This window comes from Scyliorhinus canicula, chromosome 9 (genome assembly GCF_902713615.1).
Source record: "Scyliorhinus canicula chromosome 9, sScyCan1.1, whole genome shotgun sequence".
NCBI lineage: Eukaryota > Metazoa > Chordata > Chondrichthyes > Carcharhiniformes > Scyliorhinidae > Scyliorhinus > Scyliorhinus canicula.
The window spans coordinates 89,534,962-89,560,358 of NC_052154.1; the positions used below are offsets into that span (position 1 = coordinate 89,534,962).

Sequence of the window (25,397 nt, forward strand, 5' to 3'; positions counted from 1 at the left end):
GGGCTGGAGAGTTTTAGCTACAAAAAGAAATTGGTGGACTGGAGTAGTTTTCCTTGGAGCAGAGGAGACTGAGGGGGGGTCATGATTGAGGTGTATAAAATTATGAGGGGCATAGATAGAGTAAACAGGAAGAAAATGTTCCCCTTGGTGGAGGATCAATGACCAGGGAGCATGGATTTAAGGTAAGGAGCAGGAGGTTTCGAGGGGATGTGAGGAAAAATCTTTTCACCCAGAGGGTGGTGTGCGACTGGAACTTATTGTCTGAAAGAGTGATGAAGGCAGGGACCCTCATAACATATAAGAAGTATTTAGATATGCATTTGCGATGCCAAGGCTATGGACCAAGTGCTGGAAAATGGGGTTAGAATACTTAGGTGGCTGTTTTTGACTGTTGCAGACATGATGGGCCAAAGGGCCTTTCTTTAGTTGTAGACCTCTACACCTCTGAGACTTTATTTAAGGGGAGGCGGTAGTGCAGTATTCCAGAGATCCAGGGTAATGCTCTGGGGACCCGGGTTCGAATCCCACTGTGGCAAATGGTGAAATTTGAATTCAATTAATAAATCTGGAATTCAAATTCTAATGATGACCATGAAACCATTGTCGATTGTTGTAAAAACCCATCTGATTCAGTTATGTCCTTTCGTGAAGGAAATCTGTTGTTCTTACTTGGTCTAGCTTACATGTGACTCAAGATTCACAGCAATGTGGTTGACCCTTAAATGCACTCAGGGATGGACAATAAATGCTGGCCCAGCCAGTGACGTCCACATCTCATGAACAAATTTTTTAAAAAAAATTGTCTGGTTGAGCCTTGCAGCCAACTCTGTGTTTCTGTGACATCTTACAGTGAGTCTAATCAATGGACATTTCTAAATAGTCTGTTTGTTGTTTTTCTGTTCGCTGGTCAGGCACTGACATTGTCTCGGAGATAAGAAAGCTGACTGCTAACCTGTGTATCTCTTGCATGTACAATAATCCTGTTTAATTTTCAGAATCCAAAAGTGTCAGTAAGAAGGAAATTTGTCGAGGTTCACAATGTATATTTTTTAAGAAACCGTTTTGCTTTAAAAAATCCTCTTCCTTGCGATAATTCAGTGAAGTATGTTTCCAGGTTCCACGGATGATTAAAGTTATCCAGGAGGATTCTCCGTACTTCAGAATCATCTGTCCTAATGATGTGGGTCGGAAAGTGGCACCCGGCATGACTACCACATTCAAGCTCGTTTTCATGCCCGAGGAAAGCAAGGTGTGAATTAGGATTGATATTTATTGAAAAAGTAAATCAACTGTGCTGATTGAATGAGAATTAAGGCTGGAATTGCACTGGTAATTTGGCTGGTTAGCGCTCATGTTTTAGACACTGTGTGGCATGACTTGTGCAGCGTTCTTAACCGCTAAATGGGTTGCATGTGTGCACCTGATGCAAATTAGCAGCATGGACAGCAAGCAGATCATGATATGAGTCTGTGTGCAATGCTGATTTGATGCTAGCAGCCCCATATTAGAGAAGCAAAGGAGAGATTATGAGACTGGCAGCCAATATAAAGGCAAAACCTAAAGTCTTCTACAGGCATATAAATAGTAAAAAGTAGATAAAAGGAGGAGTTGGGCTGATTAGGGACCTAAAAGGGAAATTACATTTGGAGATAGGGGGTATGGCTGAGGTATTAAATGAATACTTTGCATCTATCTGTCTTGACCGAAGAAGTAGCTATAACAGGCCATGGTGACAGAGAAGGATGCTCTGTCAATTGAAAGGTTAAAAAACGACAAGGAAGAAGTGCTGGACAGGCTTTTGGCACTTAAAGTTGACAAGTTGCCAGTACTGAATGAGATGCATCCAAGGATTTTGAAGGAAATGAGAGTGGAAATTGCATGGATTTCTAAAGGCGAAATCATGTTTAACTAATTTGCTGGAGTTTTTTGAGCAGGTGACAGAAAGGTTTATCGGAATGGTTCCAGGAATGGGAAACTTCAGTTATGAGGATAGATTGGAGAGGTTGGGATTGTACTCCTCAGAGAGAAGAAGGCTAAGTGGAGATTTGATAGAGATATTGAAAATCATGAGGGGGCTGGACAGAGTCATGTTACTGTTTGTAAAAGGATCAAAAATGAGAGGGCACAGATTTAAAGTGATTTATAAAAGATGCAAATGTGGTGTGAGAAAAAAAACTTTTTCAGTATTTTAAGTCTGGAATACACTGCCTGGAAGTAGAGGCAGGTTCAATTGAGGCATTCAAGAGGTAGTGGATAATTATAAGAAACATTGTGCAGGGTTACGGTTTGGAGATGTGCAGACACAAATGGCCTCCTTCTGCACCAGGGCATTTCTGTGATTCTGAAAGCTACAATGTAGCTGTTCTAGCCAAACTCTACATGATTAAATGATCCATGAGTGATGCCAGTAAGATGAACCACATCACTCTATTTATCAACAGTTACAGGCTGCTTACTTTTCCTCTTTCGCAGACTATCATATTGTCTTCCTTCCAGGGGCTGGTTTAGCTCACCAGGCTAAATCGCTGGCTTTTAAAGCAGACCAAGCAGGCCAGCAGCGCGGTTCGATTCCCGTACCAGCCTCCCTGGACAGGCGCCGGAATGTGGCGACTAGGGGCTTTTCACAGTAACTTCATTGAAGCCTACTCGTGACAATAAGCGATTTTCATTTTTCATTTTCATTTTCAAATACGAAAATGAAAACTACAAAGTGTATATTCCAATCCTTCTTTATAAATACATTTATTGCTTAATGCATACCAAAATAAATTAATCACCCTTGAATGTTTCTTTGATACCCATCTTAGTGGTCCTTTCCCCCAGTGGCTGCAACATAGATGATGGAAAGTTGCTGACCTGCTGTTGAAGGGATTGCAGATTGCTTGGAGGCAGACCTTCAGCACCTCTGAGCCCAGAGTGTCTGGTTTCAAACTGCACCATCGCAGTCTGGGCAGCACAGACATGGCTGGCTGTGTAACAGTCAACAGCTAAGGCACTAGTAAAGTGGCAGGAATAGGTATAGGAATGCAGCACCTGTGGAGAGAGGAACAGAGTTAATATTTTGAGTCTGGTAAGACTCTTCTTTGGATTCCGAAGAAAGACATTACTCTGGCCTAAATTTTCCTCCCTAAATTGGCTTTGTCGAATTGGGAGATTTCCCGACCTGGTGAACCTGACCATCAAAAATGTTCGCCTGCAGGTTGGATGTTTTATTGGATGTGAGGCCCGGAATAAAACAGATGTCCAGGCAGGCGACCCCAGAATGAATGCACAGGCTTCCAGTGCGGGCCTCTGTGCCCTTGCACTTTATTTAAATAAGTAAAAGATAATAATAAAAGCAAAAAAATTCTTCCAGCCCTCACCCCCCCCCCCCCCCCATATACTTCCTATGCCCCACCATTCCAACCTATACCTCAACCAACCTCGATCCCCTCATGCCAACTTAGTCTCTCAGCCAATCCCTATGGCACCAATCCCATTTCAATTTAGTGCCTCTCTATCAAAACTCCATGGCTCCATACATCCTATGCCATCTGAGTGCCAAACAATGCTCAGCCCACACACCGGGCGAAATTCTCCGCACCCGCGGAAAGTCGGCAAACGGTCGTAAAAATCGGGACCGTTTTACGACGGTCGCGAAGGCTTCATTTCCCGACCGATTCACTTCCTGGAAATGGGCTAGCAGCGCGGCCGCGTCAATTACGTGCGTGATGACGACGGAACGCGACGACGACACAAACCCGCCCATGTGACGCCGCCCGACGCCGTAAAAAGGCGCGGGCGACCACAGAATCTGTCGGGCAGGATGTCGGAGCCTAGGCGAGCTGCACCTCGCTTTATTGATGCAGACGTCGAGGCGCTGCTCGATGCCGTGGAGCAGAGGAGGGGCATCATCCGCCCGCGGAGAGGGCATCGCCAACCTGCCAGCACGGTACGCCAGGCCTGGCGTGACGTGGCTGCTGCCGTCAGTGCTGTGGGGCAGACCCCTCGCTCAGCAGAGCAGTGCCGAAAGAAGCTACATGACCTCACCAGGTCTGCCAGGGTAAGTGCCATGAGGGTGCCCCCTAGTCACAACCATCCCTCCCCCTTAACTGCCCGGGGGGGGGGGAGAGGGATTGGGGCAGAGTTATTTGAGGGCGTTCACAAAGTTGTCACAGACCCAGCGCTCTGGCCCCGAGGAGAGATGCAATCATCTGATGACAACTTGCCCCCCCCCCCAAACTGTGCCAGTATCAGAACGGACTTCTGATACCTACCGTTTTGTAATGATCTACCTATGTTTCCTCCCCCAACAGGCCAAGGCCGGTCATAACCACCGTGAGCGGCACAAGACTGCAGGGGGTTCGCCCAACATGCACCCCCTCAGCACCTTTGAACAGAGGGCACTGGACCTTGTTGGGGGGTCTGCCACCCGCGATATCGCGCAATGCGAGGTTGGCGGAACTGCAGCAAGTGAGACAACCCTCCCTGACAAACACCCTCCCCCCCCCCATCCTCTGTCCCTTCACACACCCTGCTCACTGGGACACCTCCCCATCCTCTGTCCCTTCACACACCCTGCCCACTGGGACCGTCCAGCGGCCTGCCGAGCAAATCGAAATAACCCGTCTCATTCTCTTCCCTAGGACGTGATGCCGAACGACCAGGGCCGTCTGGCTGCAGACGGAGACAGGAATCTGCCGCCACCTCACCCGGGGCCTCACAACAGAGGGTGCCCGATCAGCGGGCAGCCCTATCTGCCCCAACCCAATCTGCGGACCAGGACGCACAGAGGGTTCGAGGTCCACCACCACCACCAGAAATGGCCAGGGACAACCCTCCTGTCGCTGAGCGGCCCCACACCCTGGACGAGGACCTAACCATTGAGAGCGTCGGGCTTGCGGCACTGCTTTCTCCCACCACTTCCATCATCCCAGAGATACACACCCCGGCGGGCCTATTTAGTGATGAGTCTCCTGGGGCACAGTCTGGTTGGCACATCACAGATGAGCAGGTACAGCAGGTGGAGGTCGGAGCAACAGAGGGCCCGGACTCGCGGAGGCCAGACCAGGCCCAGGATGCAGCTGGCTCCCAGACGTTTTCGGAGTTCCTGGAGTTTCTCAACCCACCCGCACAGCCGATGCCTCAGGAAACCCAGGGAAACAATGACGGGATGAGGGCTTCCTTCCAGACTCTGCAGACGCTGTTAGAGGAGTCGATCCGCGTCCAAGAGCAGGGAGTGGTGCCGCTCATGGCAGAGACCCAGTCCGACACCGCACGGGTGGCATCCGCGGTGGAGGCAATGGGTCAGGTTATGCAAGACGTTGGGATTAATGTGCACGCGTCATCCTCGGCCCTGGACAGGGTTGCCCTCTCACAGGCAGCAATGTGCCAGAGCCAAACCGACATTGCCGGCGCCCTGCGGGCCATGGCCGAGTCTCAGCAGGTCATTGGCCAGTCGCAGCAGTCAGTCGCCGAGAGCATCAACCGCCTGACACATGTGCTGGATGGCGTCTTGCACAATCAGGTTGAGATCGCACAGTCCCTGGCGGGAATGTCTAACTCCCTGGACTCCGTCTCTGCAAACCTTCGGATCCTGGTGGATACCGTTGCAGGCCTCCAGGACTGGCAGCGCCAGGTGTCGGTGGTGCGACGGGGAACCTCCCCGCTCGCACCTCTGTCCCAAAGTGAGGCCCGGGGGCCACCGGGCTCCCCGAGGGAGGAGGAGGTTTCGGGGCCCGTCCCATTAACTCCATCACGGGACGTCCCGGAATTCTCGGCCTCCCCCCGTCCCATCCCTGGTGCATCGGGTGGGCAGCAGGCAGAGCAGGGTGGCACAATGTCACCCGAGACGCCCGCAGAGCAGCCTGGCCCATCAAGGCCGGGTCGCCCCAGGAAACGCTTGGCCAAGGAGAAACGAGTCGAGGGGGGCGATTCGCAGCAATCCTCCTCCACTCCTGCTGTATCATCTGGGGATTCACTTAGACGTAGTGGTAGGGCCCGTAAGGCAACTAAGATAGACACTGAGTAAGTTGGCACGGGTGAAGGGCACAGTTTAGTTGTAGGGGCTAGGGCACCTGTAAATAATTGTTAATATTAAACACACTGTTCCACCTTACTTGTAATACCGTGTGATTGTTCCACAGCCACAGGAATCGTGATGGTGACCGAGTGTCGCTGGGGGTGACGGGTGGTGAAACCTCGGTGCCGGGTGTGCAGTCCCTGCCCCTACCCCCCTCCCACAGCTAGCCCACGCGGGCACGTGATGGAGTGTCAGTGACGAACTCAGCGGCCACCAAGGTGGATGGTTCAGCTATTGCCATGGGTCAGACTCTCTCTAACGATTCTGAGCTCACAGCTCTTCGCAGAGCGGGCTGTCATCATTCCACATGGCACTGATCACACCCGCTGACACAGCCATCAATGTTGTGCCATTCCGTCTGGACCCAGTGATAAGCGTCATGTCGAAGTGGAGCAGTGTACACTGAGGGGGGGGGGGGGGGGGGGGGGGTTTGGTGGTGGCAGTTGTGTGGTGACCCTCTGCATGACTAGCGATGCAGGTGGTGGTTTGGTGTTCATCGGGGACGTCACATGCGATGCGTGAACCGTGCTGCCACCATGGCGTCGCGTGCCCGCCGTCCTTGCCGGGTCCGTCGTGCCGCCTCCTGGACATCACCAGCACCTGGGTCGTGTCTGCGTGCTGCGCCCGCCACTCCGCCAGCGTCCTCCTCCTCCTCCTCCTCCTCCTCCTCCTCCTCCTCCTCCTCTGTGCTGGCACCACTGCCACTAGCTTCTCCCTCCGCCTCCTGCAACAGGTCATCTCCCCTCTGCATCGCGATGTTGTGCAGCGCACAGCAGACCACTACAATGCGAGCGACCCTGTCGGCCTGGTACTGCAGGGCCCCTCCGGAGCGGTCCAGGCACCTGAATCTCATCTTCAGGAGGCCAAGGCAGCGCTCCACCACACCCCTGGTTGCTGCATGGGCCTCGTTGTATCGTGTTTCCGCATTGGTCTGAGGCCCTCGTATCGGCGTCATCAGCCAAGACCTCAGCGGATAACCCCTGTCACCTAGCAACCAGCCCCTCAGCCGGGGGGGACGTCCCTCAAACATCGCAGGGATGAACGACTGCGCTAGTATGTAGGAGTCATGCACACTCCCTGGGAACCTTGCACAGACGTTCATGAACCTCATGTGGGGGTCGCATACCACCTGGACATTAATGGAGTATGTCCCCTTCCTGTTTGTGAACACGTCCCTGTCCACAGCAGGCGGGCGCATGGGGACGTGAACACAGTCGATTGACCCCTGAACCCTCGGTATCCCGGCCACACTGGCAAATCCACGGGCTCGTGAGTCTTGACTTGCTCGGTCCTCGGGAAAGGTGATGTAGCGATCGGCGATGGCATAGAGGGCGTCGGTCACATCCCGGATGCACCTGTGCACCGATGACTGGGAGATCCCAGAGACGTCCCCGCTCGGAGACTGGAAGGAGCCGGTAGCATAGAAGTTCAGAGCGACCGTCACCTTGATGGCTACCGGGATCGCGTGTCCTCCCCCCGTTCCAAGTGGGGCGAGGTGCGACAGGAGTTCGCAGATATGTATCACCGTCTGCCTACTCAGCCGGAGTCTTCTCCTGCAGGTGATGTCCGGCATTGTTAGGAAAGAGACCCGGACACGGTACACCCTCGGCTTTGGTCGTCGCCTCTGACGCCGTGGCTGCACCCTCACTCTCTCCTCTTCCTCCTCCTCCTCCTCCTCCTCCTCCCCCCCCCCCATGCTGCTCGACGACTGGCAACTCCTCGGCCCTTCCCTCTGCTGCTGCAGCTGGCCCTGCAGCCACTGCGGGTTGTGGGTGTGGATGCTGCTGCATCTCCAAATCCAGTAGAGCTGCCCCAACCACTGCGCAGAACATAGCCGTTCTGTTCCCATGCATCGTGCTAACCTACAGAAGGGTGGTGGGGGGCAGAGAAACGGGACATGTTAGACGGACGTTAGTCGACACCTCGGCAGCCGCCAGCCATGGGATACCAGTGTGTCCCGGTGGCCTGGTCGCGCTGCTGACACGCGGTCAGCCTAACCCCTGGTCACTTCCTGCATCCAACGGCCAGTAAACTATGTCCTCCTCACGGGTGCGTCAGTGGCCTGTGGCCGGAAGCCACAGGGGAACCAGCGGCCGTGTCCTCGTCACCTGCACACCATGGCATGGTGGCAGACATTTTGTTACGGGGTTGGACGGCTCACTCTCTACCTAACCCCCCCCCTCCGTCGCCCCCCACTGCTCCCTCCGTCTCCCCCACTGCCCCCTCCGTCTCCCCCACTGCCCCCTCCGTCTCCCCCACTGCCCCCTCCGTCTCCCCCACTGCCCCCTCCGTCTCCCCCACTGCCCCCTCCGTCCCCCCCACCGCCCCCGTTCTGGACCCCCTCCCGTTCCCAGGGATGCCTTCCCCGTTGTGGCCAGACTCGAGCGGTGCGCTGAGCGGTGCGCTGAGCGGTGCGCAGAGTGGTGCCCTGACCTCCTCCAAGCAGTCGTCAGCCAGGCCGACTGGTTGACGAATTTAAAAAGCAGGTGTGTTTCACGACGTCCAAACAGGGCGCCATGACGTCGGGACTTCGGCCCATCCGGGCCGGTGAATAGCGGGGGGGCTCTCAGTGGCGATTCTGGTCGTGTCAGGGGCGGGAAGGAGGCGTTTGTCGGGAAACGCGACTCCGACAATTTGCGGGGTTCGGAGAATAGCGGGAGGGCGTCGGAACAGCGTCGCCGTAAAAATTTCCGACGCCCGCTATTCTCCGACCCGTCGTGAGTCCGGAGAATCTCGCCCACCATCTTTTGTCCTCACCACATTCATGGCAGCTCAGCTGGTATCCTTGGACAGTTCTTTGGTAGCTTTGATACTTCCTTTGATATCTTTGACAACGTTGACACTTCCTGGATAACTCTGACAGGCTTGACAGCTGGATAGCTCTTTGACAGCTTGAAAGTTTCAATAATTTTGTGCGTAAAAAGTGCATAATTATGTTCTCTTAACTCTCTAAAGATAAGGATAAGGGATAATAAGGGTTAACTAGAAGGGATTAAGGGTTATGGTGTTCGGGCCGGAAAGTGGAGCTGAGTCCGCAAAAGATCAGCCATGATCTCATTGAATGGTGGAGCAGGCTCGAGGGGCCAGATGGCCTACTCCTGCTCCTAGTTCTTATGTTTTTATGTTCTTATTGTTACCTCATTCAGCTATGGCAATTGCATGCATTACAGTCATTGAATATTAAGATATGCTCGCTCATCAGCTATGGTACCAAAGATTTCCAGGGACCAAATCCAAAAGGGTATATTACCTCTCCAAAGGAGAATCCAAATGCATGCATGAATTGCACATGCGCGAATTGCACTGCACGAATGAAGGGCTGACTCCAGATCTGCACCAATGAAGTATTATCTCCTATTCCGCTTTCCAGCCCTCCCTGCTGAGCTTGTTTCCCTACATCTGCTCTCTCCATCCTCATCTTGCTACTCTGACCTGTTCACTAGCCCTTCTTCTCCCTCTGTCATCCTCCCCCTTTTCTCCTCTCTGCCTCCCGGCACACATCTACTTCTTCCTTGAGTCCGGTTGTCGCTTCTGTGTTCTAGCTTTGTCTTGATTTACTGCGTGCTGTACCATAGATGATGGGCTGACACATTTTAATTATTAAAATTAAACTATTTGTCATGAATCAGAATTATCTCTTTATTCAGGCACCACCAGATAGTCATAATCAATGACTATAATACATGCAGTTGCCAGAGCTGAATGAGGTAATAATGGCATTTACATCACAAAGCTACTGACATAGATGTAAATAATGGAATATTTTTAATGCAAAATAAATTTGAATACCTTGATCAATGTTAGGTCAAATGTTAGTGTAAATAAATGGAATTTAGTCTATATTAGAATGCTGTCTGTTTAGCATTGTCTTTTAGTGCTGTCTTAAAGATTAATTACATTAAATTATAGTGCCAAGAAGTGATTTAAAAAAATAAACCTTTCAATTAATCTGGATCATTGAATTTTGCCCATCGGTAGGAGGCTCGCCAATAATGTCAGATCATTTGTAAATATTTAGGCTTGGATTTCCTGATTTGGAGCTTCTCCAGTAGGATGGTTAATTCTGCCCACTATGGACATGCTCTCCTGAACCAGGTAAAATAATGTGTTTCAGGATCACCGACAAATGGGAGGCAGCTTCCGAAGCCTCCTCTGGGGCATGGTGGGCAGACTTGCTGGCAATGGACCCAAGATAGCTGCTGAGCCAATTGAACGATTGGTCAAAATTATTTAAATACATTTGGGAGGCTGCTCCTGAGGCCCATATCCAGTGTTACTCTTAAGAGTATTGAAAATAACTTCCGGTGGCGGCGATGCCTGAGTGAGCCGCACATTCGGCGGGCTCTCATTCTGGCGGGGCTTTGGGGCTGATTCCCCGCGATAGTGGGACCACTGGGGCGGCAAAAAGGCTGCCGCGAAAGAACTGGAGAGCGGGCTGCAGCTGATGGAATCGTGGGAGGCCAGCAGGTAGGGGAAGAGAGAGAGAGACGGAGGCAAGGAGCAGAGGAAACTGACCTGAAACGCAAGATGGCGGACCCACGGAACTTCCTTGCTCCAGGAGAAGAAAAAAAGTTTTGGAGTCGCTGAAGCAGGACAACTTGGACCCACTTCAGATGCCCAGAAGGTAAAATTTAAGGAGCTGGGCGAAGGAGGGCGGCAGCGAAAGTGCTGAGGAGCGGGCTGCGGCACATGGAACAGCGGGAGTCCAGAAGGCAGAAGAAGAAGGAGAAAAAGGGACAGAGACAAGGACCTGAACAAAATTACCTGGGACCTAAGATGGCGGATACACGGACCCCGGACTCAGCAATCCAGCAGGCGCTGGATAACATGCTCCAGGTAATGAAGTCCAGTTTTGAAGCGCTGAAGCGGGACAGCTTGGACCCAATCCAGAAAGCGGTGGATCAGCTGAACCAGAGGCTGGATGCGCAGGATGTTAAAGTTAAGGAGCTGGGAGAGGCGATGGAGGAGCAGGCGGATGCGCAGACGGTTGCAGCGCTAGAAGTTGACGGCCTGAAAGAGCGGCAGAGAAGACTGCTGGACAGAGTGGAGGAGCTGGAGAAGAGAGTCCGCAGGAACAACCTGAGGATGGTCGGCCTCCCGGAGGGGGCGGAGGGAGCTGATGCTGCAGCGTTTGTAGCAGACCTGCTGAAGCAGCTGATGGGGGCCGAAGCCTTTCCGCGACCGCCGGAGCTGGAGGGGGCGCACAGAGTGCAGGCAAGGCAGGGGCGGCCGGGCGAACCCCCCCCCCGATGGTGATTAGGTTCCACAGGTTCGTGGACAAGGAGCGGGTGCTGCGGTGGGCAAAGAGCGCCAGGAGCAGCACATGGAACAACAATGTTATCCGCATTTACCAGGACCTAAACCAAGAGGTGGCTCGGCGGCGAGCAGCCTTTAAGAATGTCAAGGAGGTGCTGTTCAAGAAGCACGTGCAGTTTGGTCTGCTGTTCCCAGCTCGCCTATGGGTCACACACCAGGGTCAACACCACTACTTCTCCGAGCCCGAAGAAGCGATGGATTTTGTGAGGGACCAGGGGCTGGTCCCGAAAGGAGGCCCCAAGGACGCGAATTAGGGCCCGAGGATTACCGTGGGAAGGTACGCCGAATGGGCCTGGACTGCTGCTTAACGGTTTGCTGGGCCAAAGGGGCCAAGCAGAACATTTGGGACTCTTTCCTTTGTTCATGGACATTGGTTTGTGGGGTTAACCCTTTTTTGTTGTCTCTCTGTTTTCTTATGGGGGTTTTTTTTTTGTTTTTTTTGTGCTTTTTCCTCTTTTTTCTGTTTTTTCTTGTTTGGGCTGATTTGTACTTTTTGGTGCAGCTCGCGGAAGACACTGGAGCCGGCTTGCCCCAGTGGGTTGGAAAGGGGGATGGGGCGCCAGGGAGTGGGGAGGAGGACGGGGAAACAATGGGAATGAGACAGGAAGGTGCCGGAGTGTTGAGTCACCGGGCTAGCAGATTGGCTAGTCAAGGGAGTCAGGTGGGGGGGGAGGTCACAGCCAGTAGATGGCAGGGGTGGGGGTATGGGGGATGTGGTTGGGGTGGGGGGGGGGGGGGGGTTGTTCTGCTGATGTGGGAGGGACTTGAAATAGGCACTGGAGAGGAGGTCGAGTGTGGAGGCAGCCAAAGGGCGGGCCAGGAATGGCGCGACGCACGGGCCGGGGGCCGGCCCGAGAAAGGCTATGGCTGACTGGGTGGGGGGGGGGGGGGGGGGGGGGGGTTGTGCCTCCCGACCAGGCTGATCACCTGGAACGTCAGAACGTCAAGGGACTGAATGGGTCGGTTAAGAGGGCGCGGGTGTTCGCGCACTTGCGGGCTCTGAGGACGGACGTAATTATGTTGCAGGAGACACATCTGAAAGTGTCTGACCAGACCAGGCTAAGGAAGGGCTGGATTAGCCAGGTCTTCCACTCGGACTTGGACTCAAAGTCCAGAGGGGTGGCAATCATGATCAACAAGCGCGTGCAATTTGAGGCAGAGGGCATATCCGCTGACAGGGGGGGCAGGTACCTGATGGTATGGGGCAGACTGGAGGGGAGAAGAGTGGTGCTGGTGAATATATATGCCCCGAACTGGGATGACGTAGACTTCATTAAAAGAGTGCTGGGGAAGATCCCGGACCTGGATTCTCGCAGGCTAATAATGGGAGGGGACTTTAACATGGTCCTTGACCCGACTTTGGATCGGTCGTGTCCCAGAACGGGTAGACTTTCTGCAATGGCAAGGGAGCTGAAAGGGTTTATGGAGCAAATGGGGGCAGTGGACCCCTGGAGAGATAGACAGCCAACAGGAAGGGGCTACTCGTTTTACTCGCACGTCCATAAAGTATATTCTAGGATAGATTTCGTTGTACTAAGCAGGGACTGTAGGGGGGAGGTAAAGAACACGGAATATTCGGCAATTTCTATCTCAGACCATGCCCCGCATTGGGGTGGACCTGCAGATCGGGGGAGCAAGCTACCAACGCCCGCAATGGAGGTTAGACGTGGGACTGCTGTCGGAGGAGGGGATCTGCGAGAGGCTTTGGAGATGTATGGAAAATTACCTGCAGGTGAATGACACGGGGGAGGTCTCAGCGGTGACCCTGTGGGAGGCGCTAAAGGCAGTAGTGCGGGGGGAGCTGATTTCAATTGGGGCCCACAGAGCCAAGGCAGACCGGGCGGAGATGGATAGATTGGTCAGGGAAATGGGTCGGATAGATGAAGAGCACGTGGAGTCCCCGGGGGAGGTTTTACTCAGGGAGAGGCAGAGACTACAGGCGGAACTGGGGGCACTATCCACGAGTAGGGCCGTGGAACAGCTTAGGAAGGCGAGTGGAGTGGTGTACGAGCATGGGGAAAAGGCTAGCAGACTGTTATCGCAGCAACTCAGGAGGAGGGAGGCGGCCAGAGAAATAGGTAGAGTGAGGGACGGGTGGGGGGTGGGGGGGGGGGGGGGGGGGGGGGGCGCAAAGTGGAGGACCCGGCAGAATTGAATAAGGTATTCCGGGACTTCTATCGTAAGCTGTATACTTCGGAGCCGCCGGAAGAACCGGAGGGGATGAAAAGGTTTCTGGACGGGTTAACCTTCCCAACAGTAGGTGGGGGGCGAGTGGAAGAGCTGGGGGCCCCGATTAGAGTAGAGGAGGTATTGGGGGGCCTAAAGGCCTTGCAGTCGGGGAAGTCCCCGGGGCCGGATGGATACCCAGTAGAGTTCTATAGGAAGTTCTCTGAGCTGGTGGGCCCGGTCTTGGCAAGGGTTTTCAATGAGGCAAGGGACAGAGGGACCCTGCCGCCGACAATGTCACAAGCCACTATATCACTGATATTGAAGCGGGGTAATGACCCGGAGGCGTGCGGATCCTACAGGCCAATCTCCCTGATTAATGTAGACGCCAAGCTCCTGGCAAAGGTACTGGCGGTTAGAATGGAGGACTGCGTACCGGAGGTGATTGGGGAGGATCAAACTGGGTTCGTGAAAGGTAGGCAGCTGGCAGCCAACCTGAGAAGATTACTTAATGTGATAATGATGCCCCCAGTGGGTAGGGAGGTGGAGGTCGTGGTGGCAATGGACGCCGAGAAGGCCTTTGACCGGGTGGAGTGGGACTATCTATGGGAGGTGCTCGGACGGTTTGGGTTCGGGGAGGAATTGGTGGATTGGATCAAATTATTATATCAGGCCCCGAGGGCCAGCGTCAGGACCAACAGAGAAGTGTCGGAGTACTTTAGGTTGTACCGAGGGACCAGACAGGGCTGCCCGCTCTTCCCGCTGCTGTTTGCGCTGGCCATAGAGCCGCTGGCGATTGTGCTGAGAGCCGCAGAGGGATGGAAGGGGATGGTGAGGGGCGGGGTTGAACATAGGGTCTCTCTTTGTGCAGACGACCTGCTCCTGTACGTGTCGGACCCAGTGACCGGGATGGGAAGTATACTGGGAATGCTGAGGAAGTTCGGCCAGTTCTCAGGATACAAATTAAATACGGTCAAGAGTGAAATGTTTGTGGTCCAGGCAGGGGCCAGGAGAACAGATTGAGAGGGCTACCGTTTAGGCTGGTTGAGGAAAATTTCTGGTATTTGGGAATCCAGGTGGCACGAGACTGGGACAGGCTGCATAAGTTAAATTTGGCCAGGGTGGTGGAGCAAATGAAGGGAGAGTTTCTGAGATGGGATGCACTCCCGCTGTCGTTGGCAGGGAGGGTGCAGACTGTAAAGATGACAATCCTCCCTCGGTTTCTGTTTATTTTTCAGTGCCTCCCGATCTTTATCCCACAGTCCTTCTTCAAAAGAGTTAATGGGATGATCATGAGCTTTGTCTGGGCGGGAAAATCCCCGCGGGTGAAGAAGGTGATGTTGGAGAGGAACCGCAGCGAGGGAGAGCTGGCTTTGCCGAGTCTGATTTAATTATTACTGGGCGGCCAACATCGCTATGATAAGGAAGTGGATGGTGGGTACGGGGTCTATTTGGGAGCGGGTGGAGGCGGCTTCGTGCAGGGGCTCCAGCTTGGCAGCCCTGGTCACGGCTCCTCTACCGCTGCCGCCGGCCCAGTACACCACCAGCCCGGTAGTGGTGGCGACCCTGCGGATATGGGGCCAGTGGAGGAGGCATGTCGGGGAGATGGGGGCGTCTGTCTGGGCACCAATCTGCGACAACCATCGGTTTGCCCCCGGGAGTATGGATGGGGGGTTCCGAGTATGGCGGCGGGCGGGGGCGGGAAGGGTGGGTGATATGTTCCTGGAAGGGAGCTTTGCGAGTTTGAGGAGCTTGGAGGAGAAATTTGGGTTGGTAAGGGGAAATGACTTTAGATACCTACAGTTGCGGGACTTTGTTCGTAGACAGGTCCCATCTTTCCCACGCCTCCCGCCAATGGGGATCCTAGACAGAATAGTCTCTAGGAGGGAAGAAGGGGAGGGTAGAGTCTCGGGTATTTATAAGGTGCTCATGAGGGAGGAAGGGTCCCAGACAGAGGAACTGAAACTTAAATGGGAGGAGGAGCTAGGCGGGGAAATGGAGGATGGGCTGTGGGCAGAGGCCCTGAGTAGGGTAAATTCGACCGCGACATGTGCTAGGCTCGGGCTGATTCAATTTAAGGTTGTTCACCGGGCCCATATGACGGTGGCTCGGATGAGCAAATTCTTCGGGATAGAGGATAAATGTGCTAGGTGCGCGGGAGGACTAGTGAACCACGTTCACATGTTTTGGGCATGCCCTAAGCTGAGGGGGTACTGGGAGGGTTTTGCGGGGGTCATGTCCCGGGTGCTAAAACCAAGGGTGGTGATGAGTCCAGGGGTGGCAATTTTTGGGGTTTTGAAGACCCGGGGGTCCAGGGGGAGAAAGAGGCCGATGTTTTGGCCTTTGCTTCCCTGATAGCCCGGCGACAAATACTATTGGCGTGGAGGGACTCAAAGCCCCCGAAGACTGAGTGGTGGCTTGCGGACATGTCGAGTTTCCTGGGTATGGGAAAAATGAAGTTCGCCTTGAGGGGATCTGTGCAGGGGTTCGCCCGGAGGTGGCAACCATTTATTGACTTCTTTGCGGGAGAGTGAGCGTCAGCAGGGGGTGGAGGGGAGGGGGGGGGGGGGGGGGGTAGAGTAGAGTAGGAGGGAAAATATGGCGGGTAGTACCGGTGGGAGAGGAGCGGGCTTGTGCAATATGTTACGATGGAAGTATTGAAAGTACGTGGATGTTTGCACATTTTTGCCTTTTTTGCTTTCTTTCTGATGATGTCTGTAACTGTTTATAAAGCCAAAAACTACCTCAATAAAATTGTTTATTAAAAAAAAAGAGTATTGAAAATACCCTTATTTCAAGTGCAGTACCCCCTAATTGGACCTAGATTTGAGAATTCACCGTTTTTCCAACCACCTTCTCATATTGGATTCCATATTTCTCTCAATAATATTGAATTTGAATGCCCTTATTCGCACATTACAAATTCCAGCCATCTGCTGGGAATATATCATCTGTTCACACAGGGGCTCCCAAATGGGGGTCCGTGAAGGATTGCCAGGGGGTCCATGAAAGCTCTCAGCCACCACGTGACTGGTAAATGGCAGTTCAAATGCGCAATGTTTAAAAATAATTAGAGAAATCAAATAGGCCAATCAGAGTAAGAAGACCTTTTGGAGCACTGGATGCTGGTAGGCTGACTAGTCAGCCAATCAGCATCCAGTGCTCTGAGAGACCTTGCTCTGCTTGACCCAATTGATTTATTAGATCTCGCTGTTGCTGGGCAGAAACGCCCGTTCCAACAGTGAGGCTGAGGTGAGTCAGGAGCTGACAAGAAGTGAATCAGCCAGAAGCAGGGTGGTGGCAGTGAGGAGTGGCTATGCATGGCTACAGGTGGCAGTGCGGCCTCAGGAACAGGAGCAGTAGGATCGGCCCTTGGGGAAGGAGTTGTTATAATCTGCCTGAATACTATTGGCTGGGGACTATTGATTATCCCGTGATGTATTTTGGGGCCAATCAACCAAATTGAAGAACAGAAATTAACTGAGGGACAAATTAAAAGGGGCCGCTCCTAAAATACAAATGGGGTACAGCCCAAAAAGAACAAAGAGGAACAGAAACTTAAAAACATTAAATCAAAATGTGAAAACTGGGGCAGCCCGGTGGCGCAGTGGACTAGTGCTGCTGCCTCACAGAGCTGAAGTCCCAGGTTCGATCCCGGCTCTGGGTCACTGTCCGTGTGGAGTTTGCACATTCTCCCCGTGTTTGCATGGGTTTCGCCCCACAACCCAAAAGATGTGCAAGCTAGGTGGATTGGCCATGCTAAATTGCCCCTTAATTGGAAACAAAAATGAATTGGGTACTCTAAATTTATTTTTAAAAAGTGAAAACTGGGGTTGATGAAGCAATCCAACCCTTGTGGTGCCCATCGAGCATGGAGGGCCTCAAGTGTGCCCGTGGACACCGCATGCTCCTTCTCCAGGGACATCTGGCTGCGAATGAAGCTGCGGAAGAGGGGCAGACAGCCCGGTTGCACGAACCCCTCACTCGCCCCTGACTGGGCCTGTTTACGACAAGCTTCACCAGACCCAGGAGCAGGTTCACGAGGAGGTCCTCCGCCTTCCCGCTCCCCTCCTCATCGGATGGCCGTAAATCAGGAGCATGAGGCTGAAGTGCCGTTCATCTCGGATGCACAGTTTGCCTTCACGTTACGCGCCACTCAATCTAGCGCCTCGTGTGAATGATGGCCAGCCTGCTGGAAAACCAGTCTGAAGCCCTCCTTCGCCAGGGTCTTCAGTGGATTCCTCGGACTTTGGGGAGGAGAGATGTTATAACCTACCTGAATACTATTAGCTGGAGACTATTGGTTATCCCATGATATATGAGCTCCCTCAATGAGGGGGGTGGGGAAATCATCAGCAGTTATACCTGGAGAAATAGATCTGGCCAGTGTGGTACCAGCTAGAGTCTGAAGCAGTGGTGAACGACTGCTGCCCACTGACTCGTGGCAAAAAAAACAATACTACTACTACTAACTTAAGGTGCAACAGAATAACAACAAAGTCCAAAACAAATGTCCCCTGGTCGCGTCAGATGGACACGATCAGCCTGTCGGGTGCCCGTGATGTTCTGGAGGACCGTCGCAGTGGAGCCGGTGACGTCGGGCCGATGGACGTCCTTGCCTCCGGGAGCGTCGGTCGTAGATGTGTCTCCGTACCCCGGGCCGGTGGTGGAGACGCTGTAATCGGGGGAGAGGCATGTGCTCTGGGTCGTGGGGGCGCGGGGGGGCGCTGGGGGGAATTGGGGTTGGGGGGAGGAGGTGTTGATGTAGGGGGAGAAGGCCGCACGCCGGCGGGTGCCAGGTCCCGAAGCGAGACCGTATCCTGCCGACCTTCGGGATACTCCACGTACGCATACTGCGGGTTGGCGAGGAATAACTGGACTCGCTCAACCAACGGGTCGGACTTGTGCACCCACACATACTTCCGGAGGAAGATCGGCCCGGGGGTGGCCAGCCAGGTCGGGAGAGGGGATCCTGAGGACGACTTCCTGGGGAAAACAAGAAGACGTTCATGAGGTGTTTGATTAGTCGTAGTACAGAGGAGAGACCGGATTGAATGCAGGGCGTCGGGGATGACCTCTTGCCAACAGGGGATAGGGATATCTCTGGACCGTAGGGCCAGCAGGATGGTCTTCCAAATGGTGCCATTCTCCCGCTCAACCTGACCGTTACCCCGTGGGTTATAACTGGTCGTCCTGCTAGAGGCTATGCCCCTGCTGAGCAGGAACTGACGCAGTTCGTCACTCATAAAGGAGGACCTCCGGTCGCTGTGGATGTACGCGGGGTAACCGAACAGGGAGAAGATGGATAGGAGGGCCTTTATGACGGTTGTTGTGGTCATGTCGGGACAGGGAATGGCGAAAGGGAAGCGGGAGTATTCTTCGATAACACTCAAGAAATATGTGTTACGGTTGTTGGAAGGGAGGGGACCCTTGAAGTCTACACTGAGACGTTCAAAGGGGAGGGATGCCTTGATCAGATGCGCTCATTCGGGGCGGTAGAAGTGCGGTTTGCACTCGGCGCAGACGTGGCAGTCCCTGGTGACGGTCTTGACCTCCTCAACGGGTGACCCCTGGATGGCAGAGGTCCGTGTGGAGGGAGCGGAGGCGGTCGATCTGCGCGCTGGCATCAGGAGGCTCGTTGAGCTTCCCAGGATGATACAAGATATCGTAGTTGTACGTGGACAACTCGATCCGCCACCGCAAGATCTTGTCGTTCTTGATCTTGCCCCTATGTGCATTATCGAACATGAAAGCTACTGACCGTTGGTCTGTGAGGAGGGTAAACCTCCTGCCGGCCAGATAGTGCCTCCAATATCGCACAGCTTCGACTATGGCCTGTGCCTCCTTTTCCACCAATTTCGGAAGCGTGAAGGGTTCGTGAAAAGTAGGCCACGGGTCTGCCCGCTTGGTTCCGGGTGGCCGCCAGAGCTACGTCAGACGCGTCGCTCTCGACCTGGAATGGGAGGGACTCGTCGATAGCATGCATCGTGGCCTTTGCGATATCCACTTTGATGCGGCTAAAGGCCTGGCGGGCCTCCATCGACAGGGGAAAGGAGGTGGACTGGATGAGGGGGCGGGCTTTGTCGGCGTAGTTGGGGACCCACTGGGCGTAATATGAGAAGAAGCCCAGGCAGCGTTTGAGGGACTTGAGGGAGTTGGGGAGGGGGAGTTCCATCAGGGGGCGCATGCGTACGGGATCGGGGCCTATCACTCCGTTACGCACTACGTAGCCAAGGATGGCTAGACGGTCGGTGCTAAACACGCACTTATCCTTATTGTAAGTTAAATTAAGGAGTTTTGCGGTTCGAAGGAATTTTTGGAGGTTGATGTCGTGGTCCTGCTGGTCGGGCCGCAGATGGTGACGCTATCGAGATACGGGAAGGTGGCCCGTAAACCGTGCTTGTCGACCATTCGGTCCATCTCCCGTTGGAAGACCGAGACTCCATTTGTGACACCGAATGGAACCCTGAGGAAGTAGTGGAGGCGCCCATCTGCCTCAAACGCGGTGTACTTTCGGTCACTTGCGCGGATGCGCAGCTGGTGGTAGGCAGACCTAAGGTCCACTGTGGAAAAGACTTTGTATTTCGTGATCCTGTTAACCAGGTCGGAAATACGGGGTAGAGGATACACGTCCAGCTGCGTAAACCTGTTGATGGTTTGATTGTAATCAATGACCATCTGGTTTTTCTCCCCAGCCCGAACTACCAGCACTTGGGCTCGCCAGGGACTGTTGCTGGCCTCAGTAACTCCTTCCTTAAGGAGCCTCTGGACCTCGGATCCGATGACGGTCCGGTCCTGGGCACTGTATCATCTGCTCCTAGTGGCGACAGGTTTACAATCTGGGGTGAGATTAGCAAACAAGGAAGGGGGGTCCACTTTGAGGGACGCGAGGCTGCAAACAGTAAGAGGGGGAATAGGGCCGCCGAATTGAAAGGTCAAGCTCTGCAGGTTGCACTGGAAATCCAGGCCCAAGAGTGCCGGAGCGCATTGACGGGGGAGGATGAGGAGTTTGAAGTTTTTGAAAACCCTCCCCTGAACCGTGAGGTCCGCTATGCAGCACCCGGTGATTTGGACGGAGTGCGAACCCGAGGCCAATTCAATCTTATGCTTAACTGGATGGATGGGGAGTGCGCAGCGTCTTACCGTGTCGGGGTGGACGAAACTTTCCGTGCTCCCGGAGTCCAGCAGGCATCTTGTTTTGTGTCCGTTGAGCTGGATCGTTGTCGTAGTCTTGGTGAGCGTGCGTGGTCGCGACTGGTCGAGTGTGATGGAAGCAAGTCGTAGTGAGAGTTCCAGATCCTCCTCGGTGGCAGAGTAATCGCTGGCAGGGCCTTCCGTGTTGGCCCAAGATGGCGGCGCCCAGGACCCGCACGTGGAATCGGGGTCCCAAGATGGCGGCGCCCAGGACCAGCATGTGGAGCCGGGGCCCCAAGATGGCGGCGCCCGTGGGAACCTCGTTGTGGCTGGGGGCAGTGTCAGCGGCGTCTGCGGACGGTCAGGGCAGCTGGGAGCGAGGGTCGGCTGGACCGTGGGGCCGTTGCGGGGGCCGGGAGGCGGGCCGGAGAGGTTGGTGCGTGGCGCTGGACCCTAGGGGGGCCCGGGGGGGGGGCGATCTGCGGTCGCTGCGCGGAACAGCAGCGACTGACTTGGTCTGGCGTAGGCACGGCAGTATACTCAATGATTGAGGACGAAAGTGATTATGATGCGGCCACCGCGTAGTGGCCCTTCTTCCTTCAGCTCTTACACAGAGCGGGCCGGGCAGCGCGGGCGGGGGTGCTTGGAGAGACCACTAAAATAGCAACGGGGCCCCGCTAGTTTGTCGGAGCGACCCACAGCGCAAGCCTGGGGGGGGGGGGGGGGGGGGGGGGTCAGGGTCCACGGAGAACGGGGGTGGCGCGTGCCATGAATCCAGGGAGTTGCTGTGCGGCCAGGGGAGGATGCGCGGGCGCTCAGGTCAGCAAACTCCAGAGAAGTTGCAAGAGTCTGTGCCTCAGCTAGGCTGAGGGTGTTCTTCTCCAGCAATCGTTGGCGGATAGATGGGGACTGCATGCCAGCAACGTAAGCGTCTCTAATTAAAAGTTCCATGTACTCAGTCGCCGAAACTTGGAGACATGTGCACGTTCTCCCTAGAGCTGTGCGGGCCTGGTAAAACTCGTCGAGTGGCTCACCAGGGAACTGTTGTCTAGTCGTCAGGAGATGCCGTGCGTATACTTCATTGACTGGCCGGAGAAAGTGTCCTTTGAGAATCTCCATGGCCGCATCATAATCGCTTTCGTCCTCAATCATTGAGTATACCGCTGTGCCCACGCATGAGTGGAGGATGTGGAGTTTCTGCTCCTTGGTGGGCTTGCCGGCTGCAGTAGTCAGGTAACTGTTAAAACACGCCTGCCAATGTTTAAAGATTGCAGACGCATTTGAAGCATGCGGGCTGGTGTGAAGGCAGTCAGGCTTGATGCAAAGCTCCATTCCAAAATTCTAGCTGATTAAATTGATGTACCATCAATTGGCTCGAGACACGATGAAGATCCAAACTGTGGCTTTAATCAGCTAGTTGTTAGCCCGGTGGTCGACTACAGAGAAAGGCCGACCGCCGGGAACTCTGGGCACTTATACCCCGCCTCGGAGGCGGGGTCTACTTGCCTCTTGACCAATTGGTGAGCAGTCACATGACTAGTCCCAGCCAATCGGACAAGAGGCACATGACCAGCCAGAGCCAATGGGAAACCCATGCTCTCCACCAATGGCAGTGCTCACATTCATACCAGCACAAGGGGAGGGGAGGGAACCAACTACAACCCCACCCCCCCCCCCCCACAAACAAAAAAAAACACAAATCTGGAGGCAGACCTAGCGAGAGCAGAGGAGCGGGGGAAGTGAGCAACCCCAGGGTAAGGATCAGCAGCGTGAAAAGAGAGAGAGGGACAGATGGCTGTGGAATGAAAAACAGCAAAGCAAAGGGACAGCAAGACGCAAGCAGCAACAGCAGCGAGGGGAAAGCGCAGGAGCGGCGGACGCACAGGCAGGCAGCCCCACAAGATGAGACGAAGGTTCAAGCGGGTCTGAAAGGGAAAAGGATGGCGAAACAAACAGTGGAGCGGGAGCAGCACGCAGCGACCAGCATAAAGGAGACACTCTCGTCGGAGCTCCAAGCAATTGGTGAAGTAGGCGCTGGCGGAGACGACGCACAAAATGCAGCAGACCATCAAAGGCCTGGAAAGGGAAGCGTAGGCACAGAAAAATACTATTCTAGAGTTGGAGAGGGCCACCTCGGACCAGAGTGACAGGAAAGCTGAAAAGCCAAGGTGAAAAGGTTAGTCACGGCCCAGGAGCCTAAGAGGGAAAGTGGAGGACCAAGAAAATATGTCCAGACGGCAGAACATTAGAATAGTGGGTCTGCCAGAGGGGAGGGAGGGCAGAGACCCACCAGGCTACATCACCCAAATGATGGGCAACCTAGTGGGAAAGGAGGTATTTCCAAACCCACCAGAAATAGACGGTGCACAGGTCGCTCCGACCCAAGTCCAAAGCCGGGGTGCAGCCCAGAGCGATTATTGCAAGGCTGCTCTAGTTCCAAGACTGAGAGAAAATCCTGAAGTGGGCCCGGCAAACAAAACAGAGCACATGGGAAGGGAAGACAATAAGGGTGTATCAGGACATTGGGGCGGTCCTGGCCAAGAGAAAGGCTGAGTTCAACAAGGCAAAATCAGCACTGCACAAGGTGAAATTTGGGATGTTATAGAGTCATAGATCTTCACAGCATGGAAACAGGCCCTTCGACCCAGCTTGTCCATGCCGCCCAGTTTCTAACACTAAGCTAGTCCCACTTGCCCACATTTGGTCCATATCCCTCTATACCCACCCTGCCCATGTCTAACTTTTTTAAAGGAAAAAATTGTACCCGCCTCTACCACTGCCTCTGGCAGCTCATTCCAGATGCTCACCACCCTCTGTGTGGAAAAATTTCCCCTCTGGTCTCTTTTGTGTGTCTCCCCTCTGACTTTAAACCTATGCCCTCCAGTTCTTGACTCCTCTACCTTTGGGAAAAGATATGTTATTCCCGGCCAAACTCTGGGTAACATTTCAAGGGAAAGAGCTGTATTTTAACACCCCAGCTGCGGCTGATGAGTTTGTTTGAGCGAACAAACGGGAGGAGCAGTCACAAACGCGATGAAAGACATGGGAATGGAGAAGGAAGGGAAAACCGGAACAAAGAACGATGGGATTATGAACTGTGCACATGTGTTTTATGTCTTGCGCGGGACTGTGCTGCCTCGTTTCAGGGCCTGCCTCCTCTCTCAGTGCAATGGGAGTGGGGGGGGGGGGGGGGAGTGGAGCGAGGGAAATGAGGCTGAGAAAAGCAGACAGGAGGGTGAGAGAGACAAGGGCCAGTAGGAGGAAGGTTAAACAGGGCCAGAACTGGGTGAATACTGGGAGGAGGGCTACCGTACTAGTGAGGAGGGCCAGCACGGGAGGGCAGGAAGGAAGGAGGACCGCGGCGCGCCTCTCAGGGGAGAGGGAGCATCTGGCACAAGGAGGGGAGGGGGGTGAGGGTGAAGCCATGCCCAATAGTGGCAATCTTCGGGGTATCGGAGCAGCCAGAGTTACACATGAGGAAGGGAACAGGGGTAAAATATTAAGGATTGAAATGGAATAAAGAGAGATGAATGTCTTTGCTGTTGATATTGAAATTGTTTTACCACCTATCTTCCCCGGACGTGGAAACAACCAGTTGCATTGCTAACAAAGTTCTTCCGGCTGGATCATTTAGCCAGGACTCTTAAGGCTGTGGGATCCCCTCTGGGCAGTCACTTTAACTTGCTTGAACCTGAGCCTTCACATGGAAGATCTGCTTCAGTTCTGTTTCATTCTGACCTGCTCCCAACATCATCAGAATATCTATCAGCCTCACAGGGATAATACCAGCTAGTGGCTGGATTGGATCTTTAAGATTATTTGTCTCCACTCAAAGCCAGCTCTCAGCTTGAATTTTAATCTAACTGGGTGTCCAGTCTCACTAGAATGTCCACCAGCTCGGCTGACGGAAAAACAGAGCCTCCAACTGGGGTGTTTCAGAGAGATTTACTCTGTTTCAGTGAGAGAGAAAATTCACAGCCTTCAGCTCTGACCCAAAATGAAAACTATACTTCAGAATCAGGTCTGCCTTTGCAAAACATTCTGGAACCACCAACACCAATCAGCATCGACTGTTAGGTAAGACCTGAGAATTTATAATAGTTGGTTGGCTGCCAGCCAAGTCCATCAAGATGAGTCATTGAACCAGACCACGCAGCACATCTTATCAGGGGTTTCCTGAGGCCAGATCAAACAGCAAATTTACTGGAGGGTTCCTTTCTTTTTCAAATCAAAGGTATAAGTCCAAGTTATTATCAAAATTCAATCATTATAAAAGCCAAAATAACAGAAAATAAAGGGAATAAACAGGAGGTCCCTTACACAACCAATCAACATTCTCTTTTTTTTACATTATAAATTGTTGTTTTCTCCTTTACTGTCATTCCTGTGAGTACAAGATGAAAAGCTTCAATGCGTCTCTGTTTTTCAGTACAATTCTGTACTATCAAATGACCAAGTGAATAACTTAACACTCATTCAAACTATATTCCATCTTTCATGTCCCATTCCATTCACTTATCCTCCCTAAATCCTCACGAAGCCTCTATTCATCCTCCTCACAACTTACATACCCACCCAGTTTGGTGTCATCAACAAATTTGGAAATACTACAATTGGCCCTTGCACGTAAATCATTTATATTGATTGTGAACAACTGGGAACCTAGCATTGATCTTTACGGTACTCCATTGATAATAGCTTGACATCCTGCGCATGATCC

General features: G+C 53.5%; 1 protein-coding gene across 1 annotated transcript in view; it reads left to right on the plus strand.

The window, feature by feature from the left end:
• Positions 1–25,397, plus strand: part of hydin (HYDIN axonemal central pair apparatus protein) — a 1,231,368-nt gene that overhangs the window by 133,629 nt on the left and 1,072,342 nt on the right. The window contains exon 6 of the mRNA XM_038807144.1: positions 1,115–1,249. Coding sequence (XP_038663072.1) covers positions 1,115–1,249 — 135 coding nt within the window. The remainder of the gene's footprint in view (positions 1–1,114; positions 1,250–25,397) is intronic.